The following is a 20,215-nucleotide window of genomic DNA, read 5'->3' as shown; positions in this document are numbered from 1 at the left end:
CAACAAAGATGCTCTGCAATCAACAAATCCATCAAATGGGCAAGTAAAAAAAAAAAAATGCTTTAAAAAACCTGCCGCTTTCCTGCTGTTTGCAAAAATATATTTTTGAGACCTTGTCACAGTATCTTGTATTACTTTTTTGCAATCCTGTATAAGCGTGAGGTGCTGCGAAGAAATTGCACATCTGACATAAAGGACCTCTTGACCTCTTAAGTCCGTCATATAAGTAATTCAGACAGAGAGAACCTGAGCGTCATCGCTCTCTCTCTCTCTCTCACGTTATGACAACGTTGATCCCACGTTCTCTGTCAAGGCTTGTAAAGAATTAATTGTTAGCCTGAGGTAGAGGATAGTTGTGTCTATTTGGAACTGAAGGAAAATGGGCATGAATAATCAGCACAACTATTTTTATATTGAACAAAATCCTGGTTAAAAAAGTTGCTAAATGTTGCACGTTCACATCACATGTTCTTTTTTATTTCATTAGAAAATATTGTAGTTGGACATTTAGGCTTTCTTCCTGAGAATTAGATGCGAGGATAGGATATCGCTTTCGTCAATTTGTAAGGAATCAAAGGTGCTATATTCAATATTTAGAGCATTAATATAACAGCAAACAACTATTCGCTAATTCAATATATACAGGAATAATGTCTACCTACCTAAGCCGAGAATAAAGTCACTCTCCCTCTGTGTGTGTTCCTCACCAAGCTTCTTTGTTCTTTATTGACATAAAACATGGAGTCTTCACAGAAGCCTCTAACCTTTAGCTCTGCCAGCACATTTGCCCTTGTTTGCTCTGTTAGCGCTGTTAGCATTGATAGCTGCAAGGCGTCGCCATATTGACTACCATTTAGAGACAGGATGTAAGGTCGCCTTTGATTCAAATTTAAAATACATTTGATCTATTTGGAAGAAATATGTTATCAATGGTCATTACAACACTGATATACTGATACAAGTGTTAATAACCACACATATGTGGTATGATTTACTGTTGTGTGTTGCATCACAGCAGTAACGGTTTGAATATTATAATATTAAGCCCCAAAAAAAGTTTCAAGCGGCAACATTTCTGTCACACTCCTTGTTTTTCCAATCTAATTCCCCACCATGACGAGAGCAGCGATTCCAATCTAATTATCTCAACCTTCAACCCGTGACCGTCTGCACTCCTCGCAGCACACACATGAGAGCAATGGAAGTAACAATTAAGCTTATTTTATACAGTCTATAAATATGGATGAATTCCCCTTCATGTTTCTGCGCTCGCCAAATGCTTTGCGGTCACATGAGTGTGATCTCTAGATGTTAACAGGGTTACTCACAGTATGCGTACGTGTGCTGTCGAGCCATGAACTACACATTGCATGTTTCCTCTGGCTCCATGGAGAGAAGTTATATATTCAGGGTTTTGCATTTATATCACCTAATAAATCATAATTAATTAGGTGATACATTAACTAGTCGGTTGACAGAAATTACATTGTTATCATCAACTTATCAAACATCAAACATTTCCTTATTTTAGCTTCTCTAATGGGAGAATTTGCTCTCTTTCTTTGTTTCATGTGAATGTAAATGTGAATATATTTAGTTTTTGGACTGTTAATTAGATAAAAGAAGCAACGTAGCCCTTTAAGCCCTAACTTTAACCCTAACCATAATCCTATTTATTGTTTGAGGATTATATATTATTTTAGCCCTGATTTTTATGTTTTATTTGATACCTAGTTTGCCCTACCCTACCCTGCCCTGCCATACTTTTTTTTTGTGATTTATACCATGTTAGGACTTAACAAGTTTTAAAGACACCACCTCTGGCCTGACAGGCATTTTTTCTTTTTTTTAAAAACTATTTCCTGACATTTTGTAGACCAAACAAAGGGATTCATTGAGAAAATAATCAGTTGAAACATTAATGCAGTAAGCAGTCTGACTCAAATAAACAATTATTCTAATGAGAAGAGTAAATTAAGCTAGAAAGTAACGTTTGAAAACCCTTGAGCAAAATGTAAATTTCCAAAACACTTGCTTTGTCCAAAACAAGACTCAGTTTACACATGCTTTGTTCAAACCAAAGTACTTCATCCGGATTGCCAATTTTTCATTCATGATTTCACGTTAGGTCATGTGCATCCACAGTATGAGCTCCTGTACTGCGTCTATGTCTTCTATTTCTGGCCTCTGGTCGCTGCAGTGTTTCGGCTCTGCCACTGCAGCAGACGGTGCCAGCTGAGAGTCTCACTACGCACCAGCACTCCCTTCGCCTGTGTTTTAAAGCTTACTTTCCCTCTTTTAAAGTTTTTCATGGAGATTAATGAATTTATTGTTATTTAATGTATTATTTTAACTGTCACTCCATCCTTATTGATTTTGCTTACTTTTGTTGTTTCATATCTTATTTAAAACTTATTAGGCCATGAATCGAGGGCCTTTAGCCCCGCCCCTGACTTTGCATTGACCAATCGGAGTAGGCAGTGCACGAGGGTGATGATCGGAGGAGGTGGGACAGGCCTTTTGTATGTTATTGTGTGTGTGTGTGTGTGTGTGTGTGTGTGTGTGTGTTAGAGGCAGCACAGATAGACTGTGTTTTTTACACTCATGTGTATAGTCATCCCAATCTTATTAAGGTCTGCTGTTGGTGCTGCGTCCTTCCTCCTCCTCCCTCCGTCCCTCCCTCCCCCTTCCCTTTTTCATTCTTCCCTCCCTCTCTTTCTCTCTCTCTCTCTCTGGCTCTCTTTCACCCGACTGCCCTTCTGCTGCTGCTGCTGTCGTTGCTGCTGCTGCTACAGAAAGAGACGTAGACCATCACACTGCTGGAAAGGCCTCAGGCTCACACTCAGTTTTTCTGTCTTTCTCTCTCTCTCTCTCTTTCATACACACACACACACACACACACACACACACACACACACACACGTTTGCCAGATGAAAATGTCAGAAGAGGAAGAGACTCCGTCAAACGGGTAAGAGACTTGCTGCGTGTTTAGTTGACGGCAGTCATTAATTTGGCCTCTGTCAGATGCTCTAAGTGTTTTGTGTGTGTGTGTGTGTGTGTGTTCTCACTGTGACACTTAGGCATGTGGACAAACTCGCTTGTATGATTATAGAAGCAGCTCGGTTCTCTTGTGTCACAGCTCAAAGCCGAGAGGAACATGTTAAACTAGCTGAACAGATGTAGGGAAAGCTCTGTGAACCGCAGTTGATAAACTAATGCTTCGTCACTCTTGGCAGAAGGAGAATGTGTGTGTGTGTGTGTGTGTGTGTGTGTGTGTGTGTGTGTGTGTGTGTGTGTGTGTGTGTGTGTGTGTGTGTGTGTGGGTGCGTGCGTGTGTATAGATGGTTTCCTGAGCACATGCATGGGTGTGTATATGATTAGTGGTTGTGTTGTTATATGTGTGTGTTTGTGTGCTCATTGATAATGATCACTATTGTGTTCACCAAGTTGTTCTCTCGAGAAATCACCCCAGAATTTCAGCTGACTTGAAGTTCAGTGAAGTTATTTTAACAATGGATGCTGAATCCAGCAGACTCTCCTCACTGTGCCGGTTGTCATGTCTTTTATTTTATTTCGCTACATTAGGAGGACATTGTCCTGGAGGTTTATCATGTCATAATCCTTGCTGACTGATTGAGAACTGGTTTCTTTTCCGCACCTTAGGCCTCCGATTGTCTTTAGTCTGTTCTTTCTTTCTGCCCGGACCAGTTGAGTTATTTCCAAGCATGCACTGATTGTTTGCTAGTATAGTAACTTCTATTTGTCTTATGAGAGTTTTCCTAAAATCAGATTCAAAAATTTACTAAATTACTAAATCACTAAACACCCTGTATCATGATACGTATCGTATTGCCAGATTCTTGACGATACACAGCTACTAGACTATCGGGGAGAGGCAATGTGTTACGTGGAATTGTACATGCTGGTTACAGCCTGGTGAGTAAACAAGCTCTCCATAACACCATACTCCCTTAATAATTATTGGCATTTATTATTTATGAGGTCATGCTTGTATGAGCAAGCGATCAAGTCAATGTAGGAGGATAGTCAGAGTGGTGGCCATTTTTAGGTGCACTCACCCTGGCTGACTTCCGTATAAACTAAACCACCTAATGACAAGGAGAGGATTTGCAGTAACTACCATGCGCCAACCTCCGGCTCTGAAAAATTAAGCTAACGCGAGATTGCAAAAATAATTAATTTGAATAGAAGTCGATAATAAAATGCCCCTCTTGATATACTCATTCACTCACCTCTGTTCCAGAGAAGGACAAGCTACCAAGCTAACTAGCTTACTAGCTAACTAGCCGTTCGCTTTCTTCTGCAACCATACTTTACCTGTGTTCTCGCCATAACAACTGATCCTTTTATTTTGCACTATTCAAATGACTCTTGGATAACAGTTTGATGTTCATTCTACTCCTATTCTAATTCTATGAGTGAAGATGAATGGATATCGTCGTCGCAGTGAAACGTCTGCTTGGTTAGCTTTACCAGACAAACCTGATGTTGATTGCTGTGCTAGCTTACACACATGGCTGGGTTCAACACCGTTTAGGCTGCTCTGGTTGGATTGGTTGGAGTTAGTCAGAGCTCACTGTGGGAAGACATGTCATTTAACATCCTTTACACCAATGACATAAACATATACTGTATGTCACTTTAATAGCCTCCTGGCATTACTACTGTTAGTTTTATTGCTCCCCTTTATGTCTCATTGTTTTATTGTTAGTATGATAAAATGGCTGAATGTAAATTAAGTTTGTTGTTACAATGTTTCTTGTTTCTTGTCGTAGTATTAGTGCTCTTCATTTATTGATATATCATGTATTTATAACACAACACTGGTTTTCTCATATACACAATTTATAGAATACAATTTCCCAATATTGAGTCACATTTTTTTGTCGATCTGTTTGTTTTGTGAAATCTTGAAGACACAACTGAACAACTGAACACATGCTGAACATATTTTTCGTTGACATCCGTCCTTAAATCTTGTGCTGCTGAGAGGAAGTTCAGCTTGCTGCTGCTCATATAGTGAACAACGAAGTCACCCGCATGTCATTAGCCAGAGCTGTCCCAGTTTGTGTGTGTGTGTGTGTGTGTTTGTGTGTGTGTGTGTGTGTGTGTGTGTGTGTGTGTGTGTGTGTAATAAGTGTATAGTGTCTCTGTGTTTCTAATGGGCAGGAATGTCAAGTTAATGCTGTCTGTTAGTCGCAGATGGACTTACACATTAGTCTTAGTTTTGTTTGTTCAGTTCCTGCTCTCCTATTCTTCAGCCTTGTTGTTTGCTCTCGGCATCTGAAATCAACAGACTAACCGACTAACAGGAAATAATTGTCATGCTCATGTGGTCGATACGGCAACCTGGAGGCTCCAAGCAACAACAAAAAACTGCAAATCAAGATTAAAAAAAAAATTGAAATCAGGTTCCTATTTCACAAAAATCACACATCAAAACAAAACTTTTAAAAACATTTCACAATATATGTTCACTCGAAGAGCAACAAACTCAATTGTAAAATTTTTTTATCTTTCTATAAAATATTCATGCTCCAAAGAAATCAACAAAATGATCAACTTCATTCAATAATAATATTTCCCTCATGCTGTGTGCAGTTCTCACAATGAAGCAATGAAACGGACACTTAAACAGATCCCTTGTCAGTACAGCGAGTGAAGTCCAAGAGGAGGGAGCCTTGTGATGATCAGTGTTGCCACATTGTATTGTCCTCACGTGAGGAGCATGTGCACTGTGTAATGAACTCTTAACACAGCAACATCCTCAACAATCATTTAGAGTAGTTCAGACAACAGGGAGCTGTATTTACTAGAACTGTATTTAGGGCAGCAGCAACATCTGTTCTTCATATTTAATAAAAAGGATATTGTTGAAAACTATGGTCACAGCAATGATGAGAGAGAGAGTAGTATTAGTATTTTAAACTAAATGTCCACTTAAAGATGGGTTTGGGGAATGCTTATTTCCCCAAACTGAATTTATACTGAACTTGGTTGACTTACTGAGCGATTCAACAACAGTATAGTTTTTCAGTAAAACAGATATTTCAAATGTATTTTTGTGCCACTTGAATATTATTCAGTTTAGCTGTGGTCAGACCAGTAGCGAGCTTCTTTTCTCATTCAGATTGTGTGTTTGTTTTGGTTCTGCAGGTGCTCGCGATCAGACCTGTCGCTGGCCTTGGACGACTGCATGGCCGCCCTGGATCTGTTCCTCAGAAACGAGTTTGAGGAGGCGCAGGCTCGGCTTAGATCCAGGTACGAGAACAACCTCAACCACGTGCTCATAGAACTGCTGTTTTCAGCTCTGCTCCACCTGGCGTTGTGCTTTTAAAAGACAAACAACTGATAATATGCACGCAAGCAACTGTATTTTTAGGTATTTTTGCCCTCTCAGGTGTTAGAAGGTGAAAATTTCCAACAGCAAACTGCATTCACGCGCAATCATTGTTTTTCCCAGGATACATTTTGACGTATAGCCAAAGCACAGGTGTAATAATAAAACTAATGAGGAAGTCCATTGAGCTTCTTCAGTTTCAGGGTTCTGGTGCTGTGCATGTAGACTCACACTTGTGCTTTTCATGTTGTGATAAAGACAGATAGATATAGTGCTAATTAGTAAAAGCTAACGCGGTGAACATAAACATAGTAGCAATTAAACATAAGCATGTTAGCATTGTCATTGTGAACATGCTAGCTCTTCGCTCAAGGCACCCGTGTGGCTACAAGAACAGCCTCACAGATGCTAGCATTTCTCCTAGATTCCTCGTCCTGTTTAGACTTTTTACAGATGAACTCATCTCACTCAAAAGTTGTAGCTGTAGTCAGATTTACAAGCAGGGAAGTCTATTATATTGTAGGGCGTGCTTTATTTATTCACTCCAGCAGGTTGTATACAGGTAAGCAATAAAATGTAAAAAGAAATTAAAAATGCACAATATATACAAAATAATTGAATACAATAATAAGTAATATGCACAGTACATACAAATTATAATATTGAATTAACGAACAAAACAAACAAGAGTAGTGTATTACTGAATTTCCTTTGTTGATTAATTACAATGTTCCTCAGCTTATAACATTTAATTGTTTGAGAGTAGGATTCAAATGTCCAAAAATGAGGAAAATCTCACTGTCAATGTTGTGCGTTGCAGTTACTTTTTAAGGCTTCGAGTTCCAATTTCAAATCAATACACAAGCAATAACTTTATAATGTAAAAACAACGAAGTAACAGGTCAGAAACAGAAATAGTGCCCCACCAAGGTGGGATAAAGGAACGAGTGTGTTTGCTGCTGCTGATGCTGCTGATTTGATTATTCCACAGCTGGAGGTTTTACATGCTTCCAATGCTGCTTTGTGTCACGTTCACGTTTCTCTCTCCAGGTTCACACCCCGCCTCCAGTGTTGTATTCAAACACTGTGTCGTCAAGTTACTCCATTGTTCAGCGCCCTTTCTTTCCTCTATTTTCAGAAACTTTATCACATCTTCATTACTATATTCCATTGTTGATGTACTCTCTCGGACTACGGGCCCCTCCTTAGCCCCAGTTTCTTCTTTTCAGGGCCGACTTGCATCAAGACAGAAGAACAGCTTCCTGTCTGTCTGCTCTTTTTTTTTTTCTTCTTCTTTTAAAAAAAAAATATTTAGTACTCTCCGGCTCGATTGACAACCATTGTCAGTTTTGTGTTTCGCACTTTACAGTGATGTAATTGGATTTTTCTAAGCTCAGACTAAGTTTTAGACACCTACATTACAACATTACATAAATACGCTGTTGCAAAGAGATTGACCTGGGCCAATAATCATAATATGTTTTCTGGAAAATCTGTTTGAATCCAACATCTCGAGTCTGTCAACCCAGCAGGCGTCCTCATTTCTTTCTCTGTAATCCTCCCACAGCTCTGCGTGTGCTGTCTTGTGGGATATCTTTGCCTCTTTCACGACACTAAAGGTTGTAAATATGATCCTGTGTGTAGCTGTTTGAGCCCAGATGGTTGGATTTGACACATGCAGAAGGACAGACTGAGAGTCAGAAATGTAGGAGATAAGATATGTCTTAAAGTTAGATACGTGGTGATCTGACAAGGTATTATTGTGTCGTGTTGTTTTACATTTGGATGCAGCACTCATCAAATTGAGACAGGATTTTGTGTTTGGCTTTATAAAAAATCCAATAACACCCACAAACTCCTCCGATTATTTCCTGCTGCACAGAGAAGGAGATGCCTTGAAGCATCAGACTTATGTAATATTATGTAAAGGTGTGATGACATCTGCTGCATTGTGAGAGAGTTGATCTGAAAGACTGAGGGAACTGCAGTACCCTCGTCACCCTCAATGTTTGTCTCTTCTATACTTTAGTCCATGTGTGCTTTCCCCTTCCTCCAGCTGTGAGCCTCCACAGAACGCACACACACTGGAAATAAAATATTGGAGAGCTTTCATCATCTGCATGTACTTGAATCAATCTACTTTTACCCTTACATTACTGTTTATGGTCAATGGCAGCCTATTCCAGCATGCTCTGGCAGGAAGATGGGGTTAACCATTAGAGGTTTAATGCACTTACAGACACCAAAGAGCAGTTTAAAGTCTCAAAGTCTGTCTTCAGTAGTGTTACTGTCAAAGGAAGTGATGACATGCAACGTGTAGTTTTTTAATGGGAAAATACCAACTAGTCAATTACTGCGCTACTAACTGTCATTATGGGGACAATTATCTTAACAAACGTGTGATTTTTGAATATTGATGGAGGTTGAATCTTCAGATCAGCAGGGTCTTAAAGACATTAGTTAGTTTTTGACTTGTTAATTTGAATTGCTCACTCGCAAAAGAGAGATGGTGATGTAGTTCAGCTGGTAGATTGTGTCAGGCATTAAAGGCAAGGTTGGTACTTACCTACATGCACAAGTGTCTTTGAGCAAGACACTGATTCACTTAACGTGAAATTGCTCCCAACACTATATGTGGTATTATAAACTGTATCACGGAGCTATTGCACAAACAGAATGGATACAGAGGACATCTGTGAAAAGAATCAACCATCGAAAGTGTATTGAAGACGTTGTATTCTCTTGTGGGATGAATTAATGTGTATAAGTGTATATTTGCTTTAATATGTCTGAGTAGAGATTGTGTAGTCTGCCGGTGAACAACTCATACCTCGCATCACAGGCCTATAAGCGAGGCTCTCTCTTTAACGTGCTACTCCCTCGGAGGGTACAGATATTTAAAGCTCTGGCTTTAAGTTCTTCCTCGTAGTCAGAGTCGTAGTCAAGGAGCTAGTGCAGACTCAACATTGTATAAACATGCCTGCTAGGAGGAATCTAACAGCAGGCTTAGTTTTATTTGCCAGCTCTTTGTTCAAACATGATTCCAGTCTTATTCTGTCATTACGCCTCCTGTCCTGCCTCATTCCTCACAGCCATAGCAGGGAGTGGAAGCAGGAGGTGTACTGTAAAAGTATTACATACAATACAGCAACTGGCCGAGGCCCTGCCTTTGTCCTTCTGTGACTTATTTACAAAAAAAACATGTTCCTATTTTTAAAAGGTTCACATCAAACTTTCAAACCTAACTGCTAATTTCAGCAATGTCCAGCAAGTTTTTTGGGAGAAACAGAGGGGATGACATGCAGCAAAGGGCTCTAAGCCAGACTAATACTGGGGCCACTGCACTCCACCCAATGAGCCACCCGTCACCATATGCAGTAGCTTCCGAATTGTTACTAACATGTGCAGATCTGACAACAAGGTTCACACGCACGCCTGCGTTTCTTGTAAGTACAAAAGAGCTCTTCTCTTGCATCATGGAACATTCTGGTGAAAATATGTGGGACACCCGGCTTCAGTGCTGTCAGACTGGCTTGAGGTAACAGGGACTCAGGGACCTTTGTTCCCTGAGCCCTGAAATGAAGCTGATTGAAAAATATCTGAGGGCTGCTGTGAAATATGTGGAATTCTCAGCCACTTTCGACTCGGCTACAAGCAATTCAATTAACCTCACTGGTCCATCTTAAAACGTTTCTCAGCTTGAGTTTGAGCTGGCGCCTCGCATGAGGCGGATGCCATGGCAGGGAAATCTGTCTTTCTACCTCCGCCTTCTCTAAGTCTCTGCTGTGTGCTTCCTGGTTGTGCGTTCATTATTGTTTACAGATTGGATTAGAATGAACACTATTGATTCCCTCAGCTGAAGAGTGAACTCTACACTGTATACTAATAAAACCCTGATTGATCGCTGCAATTTTATGACCGTGACAGACTAAATATTAGTTGTTTTTTTTACAACTTTCCATCATTTCAAAAATCTGTTCACACCAGTAACTGGTTGGATCAGAGAGTGACATCACAGACGTTGGTCACATGAGTCTGTAGCGGTGAAATGTTCGTGATGCAGACCGACAGCATTTTTCTCTACACACCTCTGCCTTTATGTTTTACCGAAATCATTCTGACATTTCTTTGTGTGTATTTGTGCGTGTGAGTAATGCAATATATAGGTACATACAGAGTATATTAAGCTATTGAAACCACCCATGTTTTCATTTTTTGTTACTAGTGAATGTAATACTGAGGGCTCTTCATGACCTACAAAAGTAAATGAGACCATCAGCAAGAAGATTGTCTTTTTTTATATTCTTCTTAATATTCTTTTTGCTTGTCATCTGTGTGTCCGGGTCGGATTCCACACAGAATTAGATGAAATCATGCATGTTCACCGAGAGGTCCTTCATCTCAGAACACAGCTGACCACTTAAAGCAATACGAAAGGAAAGTTGCTTGTAGGAGCTTTAAGTAATGTGTTCCTATAATGCCTTAAAACTAGAACATCAAGTTCTTTTAACTGGAACTGGAAATACATCTATGGAAAAAAAATGTGAGGCATCCAACACTTGCCCCTCCTTCATCTCTTTAAACATGCAAGAAGCAGGTTGAACACAGTGCGTGACATGGCACTCCAACAACCGCAGGTATAAATAGACACTAATGGCTTCTTTCCGTAATGGTGTGGCTTCAGTATTTAATCACATGTCTGACGGGTTTTTTTTACCTCTTCATCATGTCTTTCAGCTCACTAGGGCTGATCCTTTGGCATCTTTCTCTTCCTCTTGCAATATAAATAAAAACAAACATTGTGTGTTGCCTTTTTAATAGAACCAAAGACAGCATGTACCACGCTCTGACCTATGCCACCATCCTGGAGATGCAGGCCATGATGACCTTTGACCCCCAACACATCCTGACTGCGGGTAACACCATGAAAGAGGCCCAGGCCACCTGTCAGCGGTGAGACTTCCCCACAACAATGGAGTGTAACAATGCCCCAATGACCAGCAGATAAACTCTGACAGGGTTGCGTTCTATTTCCTCTGCAGTTGCAGAAGTTCATTTTGTCTCTTGAAAGCTCGTCCAACTAGAATCAAAGTCAGTTTAGTTACAAACAAAAAAATGTGATTTTTGAAGATACATTTTATTCACTTTTATTAAGAAAAACTGATAAGAGGGCCTTTGATCAAACAGTTAGACATTAAGACACACAACACATGGTACTTTATCTTTTTAACACTGGTTCCCACTTGCAACGTTGTACCAAAACCAGAGGACACGCTGAGATCATCCAGACTCACTGGCTGAAGGAATGTCACAAATGTTTGTCAATTACTCCTAGAGCCGCAATGCGAACCTGTCATGACTTTGTGCTGGACTAATGGTGCATCTCATACGGCCACCTACATCGACCCCTGCTCACACCAACACTGATCCGGGGTCCGAGCTGTCGTTTTCCTATTAACTGTTGTGACCGTTTGTGAGATTGAATGCACGGTCAGCACCTTGTTGTAACTTCACCCGGCAGCAGCTCAGCATCCTGTGATTACTGGAAAGGGGCTGAGTCACTGATTTGCATAGAAACAAGATAAGCACAGAAATGCCGCACAGGCCAGTCCTCTGCTGCTGAAATACAATCCTGAAGATTTTCACTGGAACAAGCCCTCTAAATAGTCATGATGGTTTTGTATTTTGTGCTTCCTCAATCAGGTACCGCAAGAAGTCGAGCTTCTCCAAGAACTTCACAGAAGGTCATTAAAGTCCTGTGATGACAGGATGAGTGTCACCGGAATTCATTAGATCAGATGTCGCATGTGTGTGTGTGCGTGTGTGTGGATATATGTGTGTTTGGCCTTTACTCTGACTGGAGATAACTGTGACATACTCATTTTTCCCTCAGAGGAGCTCCATGCGGAAGTTTGTTACGCTGAGTGTCTCCTGCAGAGGGCAGCACTCACCTTCCTCCAGGTTAGGATAACTCAGACAGGCCACTGAATCTGACTGAAGCTTTGATGTTTATTTAAACTCATGCTCGGCTTCTTCTCCATCCCTCTTAACCTCTCCTTGCCCTCTTGTTCAGGATGAAAACATGATCAGTTTCATCAAAGGGGGAATCAAAGTCAGGAACAGCTACCAGACATACAAGTGAGAATCTAAAGTCCAGCATATGATTCTGTTCTCATCTCATTGTGCTGTCCTCGCACAACTCTCTCTCTCTCTCTCTCTCTCTCTCTCTCTCTCTCTCTCTCTGTCTCTCTGTCTCTCTCTCTCTCCCTCTCCCTCATCACCTTGTGAGGCCCTGCAGTTTGCCCTCTTAACCTGATGCCTTCATCTGTACCCCACAGAGAGCTTCACACGATCCTCCAGTCTTCTGGATACTCTCAAGGGGACAATCACGGCCATTTCGAGGGTGGTGTTAAACTGGGAGTTGGAGCCTTTAATCTAGTAGGTAGAAAGAAGGCTCTACTCGTCTCCCAATACATGGGTCGAAGAAAAGTTGTTCACGTCAGGAATTGTGGAAAACAGGTCTTCCAGAAAATATCACGCCTGAACTGTATGAATTAAATAGAAGCACATAAAGAGCAATATATGAATAAATAGCAATATCAGCTAACTTAGCATGCATGTGTTTTGTGTTTAGTGCTCCCCATTTCCACGTGATTCTTGTTCACCTGGCACTTATTTGCATTAGTGGATGGAAGACACCTGTAGTTACTGTACAACCCATGGCCCTTTTACAGTATGTTTATGAAAGTTGCTGGCCATTCAATTGCACTGCCTGTCTACTTCCTGCAGATGATTTCCATGTTGCCCACGCGGACGCTCAAACTGCTGGAGTTTGTCGGTTTCACTGGTAATAAGGTGAGTTCTGCTGACGTGTGGGTGTCATTTATGGCTGAAAGAGAGACCAGCGGGCTGGACTGAGGGAGTTAATGGGTCGAGTCTGAGATGTTTGACAGGGCAGGGATTGTTCTGTGATGGGTCTGTGCTGTGAACAATGAGGAGTGCTCGGGAAGGCGTGAACTTTATCTGTAATTTCAGCTTCACTGGTTTATTGATTCACAGTAAATCTTTGTGGTGAAGCTCACTAGTACTGAGTTGACTGTGCCAAATCTGACACCTAGTGAAACGAAACCTTTACAACATGATAGGTGAATGGCTTGGATATTGCTTTGATCGTGATCATTTATGACTGTACCATTCCTCTTGATCACAACTTCCTTTTATTTATTGTTTTTTTATTTATTATTCTGTCACTGTTGATTTGTCTCATGTAACCACCATACAAAAGCCGAAAAGTTATGTTAATTTACGTTGTGGTCCAAATATCGGCTGCTGTATTATTCTCATAATTAGAATGATTTAGCTTCAAAGTATTATTACAGTTATAAAATAAAGACATAGACTACAGAGACTTCTGAGATCTTAAGTTATGCCGACATAATCTTAACATAAAAAACTTGCATATCCTGTGTATATATACAGTATATCATTGCATATTTAGCAGAAAAGCCTTTCTGTGGCATATGATCTTGGTTCAGATTAGATGCCTGAAAGGACTCTGATAAACATGCATCTTCTGCTTATCCGTCAGCAAATATTTCATAAGAAAACTATAATGTAATTCTTTCCTCTGTGACTTTCCAGCACAGAACATGTATTCATACTGCATGGTGTTTCAGCTTTCTCTGTCAGATCTTCCCTGCAATGACGCAAATATCAAACGACTCTTGTTTGCACATCTGTGTGTGTTTGTTCATGCAGGAGTTTGGTCTCCAGCAGCTTCTGGAGGGCTCTGCAGAAAGCACATTCAGGTCCTTTCTGTGCAACATGCTGCTGCTCTGCTATCACACCTTCATGAGCTTCATCCTCGGTGAGACACACATGCAGCTGCAGCCCACCTTAACAACAGGCAATGATCTAAGCTGGTTTTGTTATGTTTTTTCTTGCAGGCACTGGAGAAGGAGACGTTGAAGATGCAGAGAAACTCTTGCAACCATATCTCGAAAAATATCCCACGGTTCGCAAGAATTAAACAAACAATTATTTGTTCTGAATCCTGTATAATTACAATTGTTTCCAAACATACTGTGTGGCTGGTGTTCTTCCTAGGGATCTATCTTCTTGTTCTTCGCTGGTCGAATAGAAGAGATCAAAGGCAACTTGGATGCTGTGAGTGCCTGTCATTTCTGTACACAAACAAAACAATACACAGTCAGCACTGCACTTCTCAGGGGAAAATGTTAGTTTTTATGCCTCATGCATTACACATGCATTGATGTCTGTGAGCCTCTATTTGAATTTAAGGGCAAGAGTCTGTAAAAGAATGTGTTCATCTTTTTACTGAGAACTGTTTTGATTGTGAGTCTGCCTCCCCGTAAGACTATGCGACAGCAAACCCCTCTTTAAACATTGTCATTCTGTGACTACTAATATGTTGTCACCTTTAATCAAATAGTTGATGAATGGGGAATTTGGGTTTATCTTGCAAAGCGAACTTTGTAGCGTTGATCAAACACAAAAACATGTTTGTGTCCTGCTTAGCATTTTAAAATGTTTCTGTCAGTTTAATGTGGAAACATTCGCTACAGTTTTTTTTACTGGATTACATATGTTTGAGTGATGAATTACATTTTGCACAGATTACATTTTCAGACAAACAAAAAGGCAAGAAAATGTTACTAATACTATATGGCTATGATTGTTTCTAAAATAGGAAGAATGACATCTCTGTCAATTCCAATCTTAACGTCCTTCAACTGGCTTTGTCCTCATCGCCTGATAGAGTAAACACAACAGAGCCCTGTGTGTCCTCTAAACATAATCATCAAGCCGCTTGCCACACATCAGCATTCCCACTGAATATGCTTTCAGGAGGTGAGATTCTAAATTGTTTGTGTTTTTCCAGGCTATCAAGCGTTTCGAGGAGTGCTGCGAGGTCCAGCAGCAGTGGAAGCAGTTCCACCACATGTGTTACTGGGAGCTGATGTGGTGCTTCACATACAAGAGACACTGGAAGATGGCCTACTTCTACGCTGACCTGCTCAGCAAGGAGAACACTTGGTCCAAGGTGGGCCGCCGTAGTTTGGGATTTTGACGTCAATCTTCATCTTCGTGGAACGAAAAACTTTATTATTTATCAAATTATCACTCTTTTACTGAACAGAAAGGTTGTTGAAACGTGTAATCATGTTAAGATAAATATCAGGGTCTTGGCTACAGTGAATGTTTGATAATGAAAAAGAAACTGAATTACATGTTGTACTATTTAGAGAGACAGAAAGCCTTCTAAGCAGCTTGTAGTGGCTCGTCATATTATTATTATCATAATTATAAAAAATATGTCTTTTATGTCTGATCTCATTTATAATGGAAAGATGGAATTGCAGCAGTAACTCGTCTTTCCTTCCTTCAGGCTACTTATGCCTATATGAAAGCAGCATACCTCAGCATGCTGACTCCGGATGATTGCCTAACCTTCGGGGAGACTGCGCTCACTCTGTTCAGGTATGAACTCAGAGCTTAGCGCTATAGAAACTACTCGCAGCAACCACAGTGAAATAGAGATCATTCACTGTGACACTTACACAATTATATCTGTGATACCAATTCTACTTCTGGGAAGAGGCTGTCTGTGGTAGTTAATATGAACATAACATGTTCAGAAATGTGTTACAAATGCATCAGAAATGCTACTGCAATACTACTGATAAATATACGTGTATATTTGATTATATTTCAGGCAGGTCCCAGGGCTGAAGCAGAAGATTGCGGGGAAATCTTTACCAACTGAGAAGTTCGCTATCAGGAAAGCCCGTCGCTACCTTGCAGAAAGCCCAATTCCTCTTCCCGCTCCTCCACTGGTCAGTACTGGACGAGGTTATTTGCCATGTCGCACTTCTGTACTCAAAATATCAATAAAATCTTCAGTAGTTTTGTTTCACAAAGGCTTTGTCCTATAACAAGCTCTGTCCTCCTCATGTTGACATTTAGATACTAGCTGGGTCAATCAGGCTGGACCCACCAGCCCTTTCAAGTTGAGGCTGTGTAAATAGCTGTTATAGTGTATAAAACCTGCTATCCACAAAATCAGCAGATAAGAGCAGGGCGACAAGTTAAAGAGGAAACCCTGTGCTCACAGAACCAGGGTTAGAGGTACAGTATGTAGATTTCAGCCTGTAGCAAAGGCTCAATGTGTATGAAATAGATCAATCTGGTCAACCTACCACTATGAGCAAAGGTGGAGCCCTCTAACTGTGGCATTCTGGCACTCCTTGAGTTGCTGACAATGTGGCTGTTGGGTTATTGCACCGTAGGCATTTATAAAAGCGCCAAATGTGCTCATAGAACTAGTGTTACAAGAATAACCTTTGTTTCTGTAAAATCCAGAAAGCGAGCTGAGCTTTGTCACAGGGATAATGCCTTTTAATGTTTGCCTGTATCAATGACAATGATCTGATTTTGACATTGTACGTTTTATGTGTGTTTGTGGTGTCTAGGAGATGATGTACATCTGGAACGGCTACACAGTCATTGGGAAACAAAAAGATTTGACCGAAGGCATGCTGATAACACTGGGCGAGGCACAAGCTAAACTCGACAGCATCCCAAGTATGAAAAATGATTTACTATAGTCAAGAGAATCCGTCTCCTGAATTAAAAATTCTCATTTTACTTTGTGTTGATAATAATATGCCAACATGATATTTGTATCTACCTTTATATTAGAAGCAATAATTAATCTACATTTACTGTCTGCATCTCAGATAATTATATAATATTTAGATATAATCCTTTTGAATGTGTGTCCAGAATTACTGTACCTTTTTTGTCTCATCTGTCTTGTCCTCCTGTTGTGTGTCTCTAAGGATCAGAGTTCACCATAGATGACCAGTGTCTGCTGAGCCTCTTGAAGGGACTGTGTCTCAAACACCTGGGGCGTCTAGAGGAAGCCGAACAATACTTTACTCTCGTGCTCTGCAAGTAAGTCTCTCTTAGTAATGTGCACAGACATGTACAGTATAAGGACGCTCAACCAAACCATAAAAACAGATGCTCTAGTGTTACCAGTTAGCCTGATCATATTCGTTGCGCATCCACTGATGATAAAAGGCGGTTCTTTTTTTAAAAACAAACAGCATAAGAGTTGAAAGGCATCTTATTTCCTACTCACTTGACCTCCACACTCCCACTGTAACCACTGTGTTTTGATATTATCCGCAGTGAGTCTCAGATCAAGTACGACCACTACCTGGTTCCTAATGCCCTGCTGGAGCATGGCCTGCTGTGCCTGGAGCAAGGCAGGAAAGCTGAAGCAATCAGCCTCTTAGAAACCGCAAAGTAAGTCTGTGTTTACCTGCAGGTCATTTTTTTTTAGTAAAAACAATTAAATAAAAAAAAATGCCACATCAATTATCCTTTGTGGTTTTCAATTAATCTCACAATGAACGTTTGGATAAATGACATGTTTTTATTTTACCTGATTGTAAACCATCCGTGTGATTCATGGGATTGTTACAATGCCCGTGTGAAATCAGGAATTAGATTGATATTTACCCCTGGTGCTATTTTAAATGCCTCTGTTTGTTCTATTTCAGGCAAAACTACAAGCACTACTCGATGGAATCCCGGACACACTTCCGTATTCAAGCTGCTCTGCACAAGGCTAAAGGCGTGGGGGAGAATGGCATCCATTCTCTCTCCAGCCCATAACAGACTGATGAGGGCACACTCGAGCAGAGACAGCTACTCTGACTGTAGTCCCACAATGTTACTCTCAGCCCAACCCAGGGCGGGTGTATTTTCCTCAGAAGAGTAGGGGAAGATGGATGCTTGTTTTCCTCTTTTGTCTTGCCTTTCGGGGGACTGCAGCTTTGTGTGGCCCTGACTGAATAAGGCAGGTTTGGTGTGTCCTCTTCCAGAGATATACATATTATGTTTTGAGAAATGTGCCTATATTAATGAAACATTACTTGTAGCAGGCTTGTTTGTCTTGCACAGGGGCCATCCATAAGGGTACACAACGGTAGGAAACAAGGTGACATTTGTGTAGTTCATACTGCAGATTGCCTCCACTACTACCCTAGGATAAAAATGTGCCCAGTTCAGGGGGATGCCCCAAATACCCTCCATATAAATTACCAACACTAACTCCACCTGGCCAGTAGCACCTGGTTGGTACAAAGCTCTCCCACCTCTTTTAATATAAATTAAATATTATTGATGAAATGACTTGAGTAGAGATGGATGACCATGTGTATGACAACAGGTACAAATCATACCATTAAAGTCATGAGATCCATGAGAACTGTTTTGTATTGTGGAACAGTTGAAAGGTTTTGCCTTTATTTAAATATTTGATCAAAACCAATATGACCTATACGTAGACGTTGGATTCACTTTTACACTCCATACGATGTGGTTCATTGTGTTTCTCTGAGTAAGTGAATGTTTTATTGTTTGTTTGACATTTTCTTCCTTTCCTTGAAACCTATCGAAATATTGAAGACGCACATTTCTTTATGTGGAATACTTTCTTTCAGTCTCCTTCTGAAGAATGAATTAAATTTGCAATCCTGTTGTATTAACGGTGACATGCAATGGCTTTTGCACAGAGCTTTGTAAATCAGTCAGCCACGCAAACTCTCTCGAGTCAAAGAATCAGAGTTGCGGTGAGAGATGTTCTTTACATTTATATACTCCAAATGTCACCTTTTCCACAAATTGTCCTGTTTTAAGAGGACAGATGAATGTGTCTTTTAGAAAGGCAGACTCCCTCCTTTTCTCCTCCTGGCTTGTGGGACAGGCTCCAACAGTACTTGAGCTTGAACAAAAAGGCCATTTATGCCAAGCAGCGAAGGACTGCGTGCTTGTCCGCCTGTTGCATCTTTAGTGAGTGAAAAAGCTCTGAACAGGAACCACCACAGTCTTCCTGCTTTGTGAATGATCTCTGCTGCTCCTGTATCCGCCATGTTGGATGACAACCACCTATTAAGGGACATGGATATCATAACCACGCTCAAGTTATAGTCTGTATATGAACAAACACTTGTCATAATTGATAATAAGACAGAAAGGGGTCACCTCTCATTGTGTTGGAGGCAAGGTTGTTTGAAGGCTTGTGTCTCAGCAACAGTGTCCAAAACCTGGAAACTCAGATGGTGTCTCAAGTGTTGGAATAAGAGCACTGCTGATTTATTCATGATTAGATTAAGGTTTGGAATGCAAGACAATGACTAGTCGGTTTAAATTTTATTAATGGTGAAGGAAATGTACTTTCAATATACTTTTAAAAGTTCTCCTGAAAATTTAGGAACCAAATTATATTTAATTGACAAATTGATTGAACTTGTGTTGTTTTTTATTATTTAGTTTTGCAGATATAGCTGAAAGAAACTCTAATCAAATTTAGTGGCATTGTGATGTTTACGATCAGCATATTTTATTGGGCACGACTACCACTGAGCAGAATGACATTCCTGTACATACTGATGTTTCTATTGTAATTTAAGATGATAAGCAACTAAATAACACATCCCATTTGGTGTCGTTTTTTTGTCATTTGTGCACCACAAACAGAAAAACAAAATACAATGTTTACAGTACAAAGTGGTATTCTTTAGAGAACAAAGAAGTACTGCTTGCTTGCACATCATAGCACTCTTTGTTCTCACACGTGTGATGATCTAATCCTGGAGATTCATTTAAGTATTTTTATCTTGCTGATGTGAAAGGCAATAGTAGCCATGGATAAGAAGACAGTGGGTATTAGAATAATATATCATGTTAAATTGGAAATAAAGATGTGTTACATTGACTAACAACGGACTCGTAAAAGAGTGTGGGGTCATGAAATATTT

At 40.3% G+C, this 20,215-nt stretch overlaps 1 protein-coding gene across 1 annotated transcript; it reads left to right on the top strand.

The window, feature by feature from the left end:
• Positions 1–2,773: 2,773 nt before the first annotated feature.
• ttc39a (tetratricopeptide repeat domain 39A) lies at positions 2,774–20,124 on the top strand. The gene is made up of 18 exons (XM_068591271.1): positions 2,774–2,969; positions 6,179–6,283; positions 11,184–11,315; positions 12,066–12,106; positions 12,256–12,323; positions 12,436–12,500; positions 12,701–12,800; positions 13,152–13,217; positions 14,121–14,229; positions 14,309–14,376; positions 14,469–14,528; positions 15,265–15,426; positions 15,772–15,863; positions 16,099–16,219; positions 16,856–16,967; positions 17,225–17,339; positions 17,580–17,696; positions 17,954–20,124. Exons 1-18 carry the CDS (start codon positions 2,932–2,934, stop codon positions 18,066–18,068), a joined length of 1,686 nt encoding a protein of 561 aa, XP_068447372.1. The 5' UTR covers positions 2,774–2,931; the 3' UTR covers positions 18,069–20,124.
• The last annotated feature ends 91 nt before the right edge of the window (positions 20,125–20,215 follow it).

Source organism: Clinocottus analis, unplaced genomic scaffold (genome assembly GCF_023055335.1).
Source record: "Clinocottus analis isolate CAN_PGR_092001 unplaced genomic scaffold, fCliAna1.0.p SCAF_25, whole genome shotgun sequence".
In the NCBI taxonomy this organism is placed as follows: Eukaryota; Metazoa; Chordata; class Actinopteri; order Perciformes; family Cottidae; genus Clinocottus; species Clinocottus analis.
Note: the sequence above shows the minus strand (reverse complement) of the source record. Positions and strands in the feature narration are given on the sequence as shown.

What these genes read in the sequence shown, in the direction of transcription:
- ttc39a (XM_068591271.1), top strand. Translation starts at nt 2,932, where the DNA reads ATGAAAATGTCAGAAGAGGAAGAGACTCCGTCAAACGG. An exon ending in CTTCATGAGCTTCATCCTCG is followed by an intron (nt 14,230 to 14,308) that starts GTGAGACACACA and finishes TTTTTCTTGCAG; the next exon opens with GCACTGGAGAAGGAGACGTT. An exon ending in CTCTTCCCGCTCCTCCACTG is followed by an intron (nt 16,220 to 16,855) that starts GTCAGTACTGGA and finishes TGTGGTGTCTAG; the next exon opens with GAGATGATGTACATCTGGAA.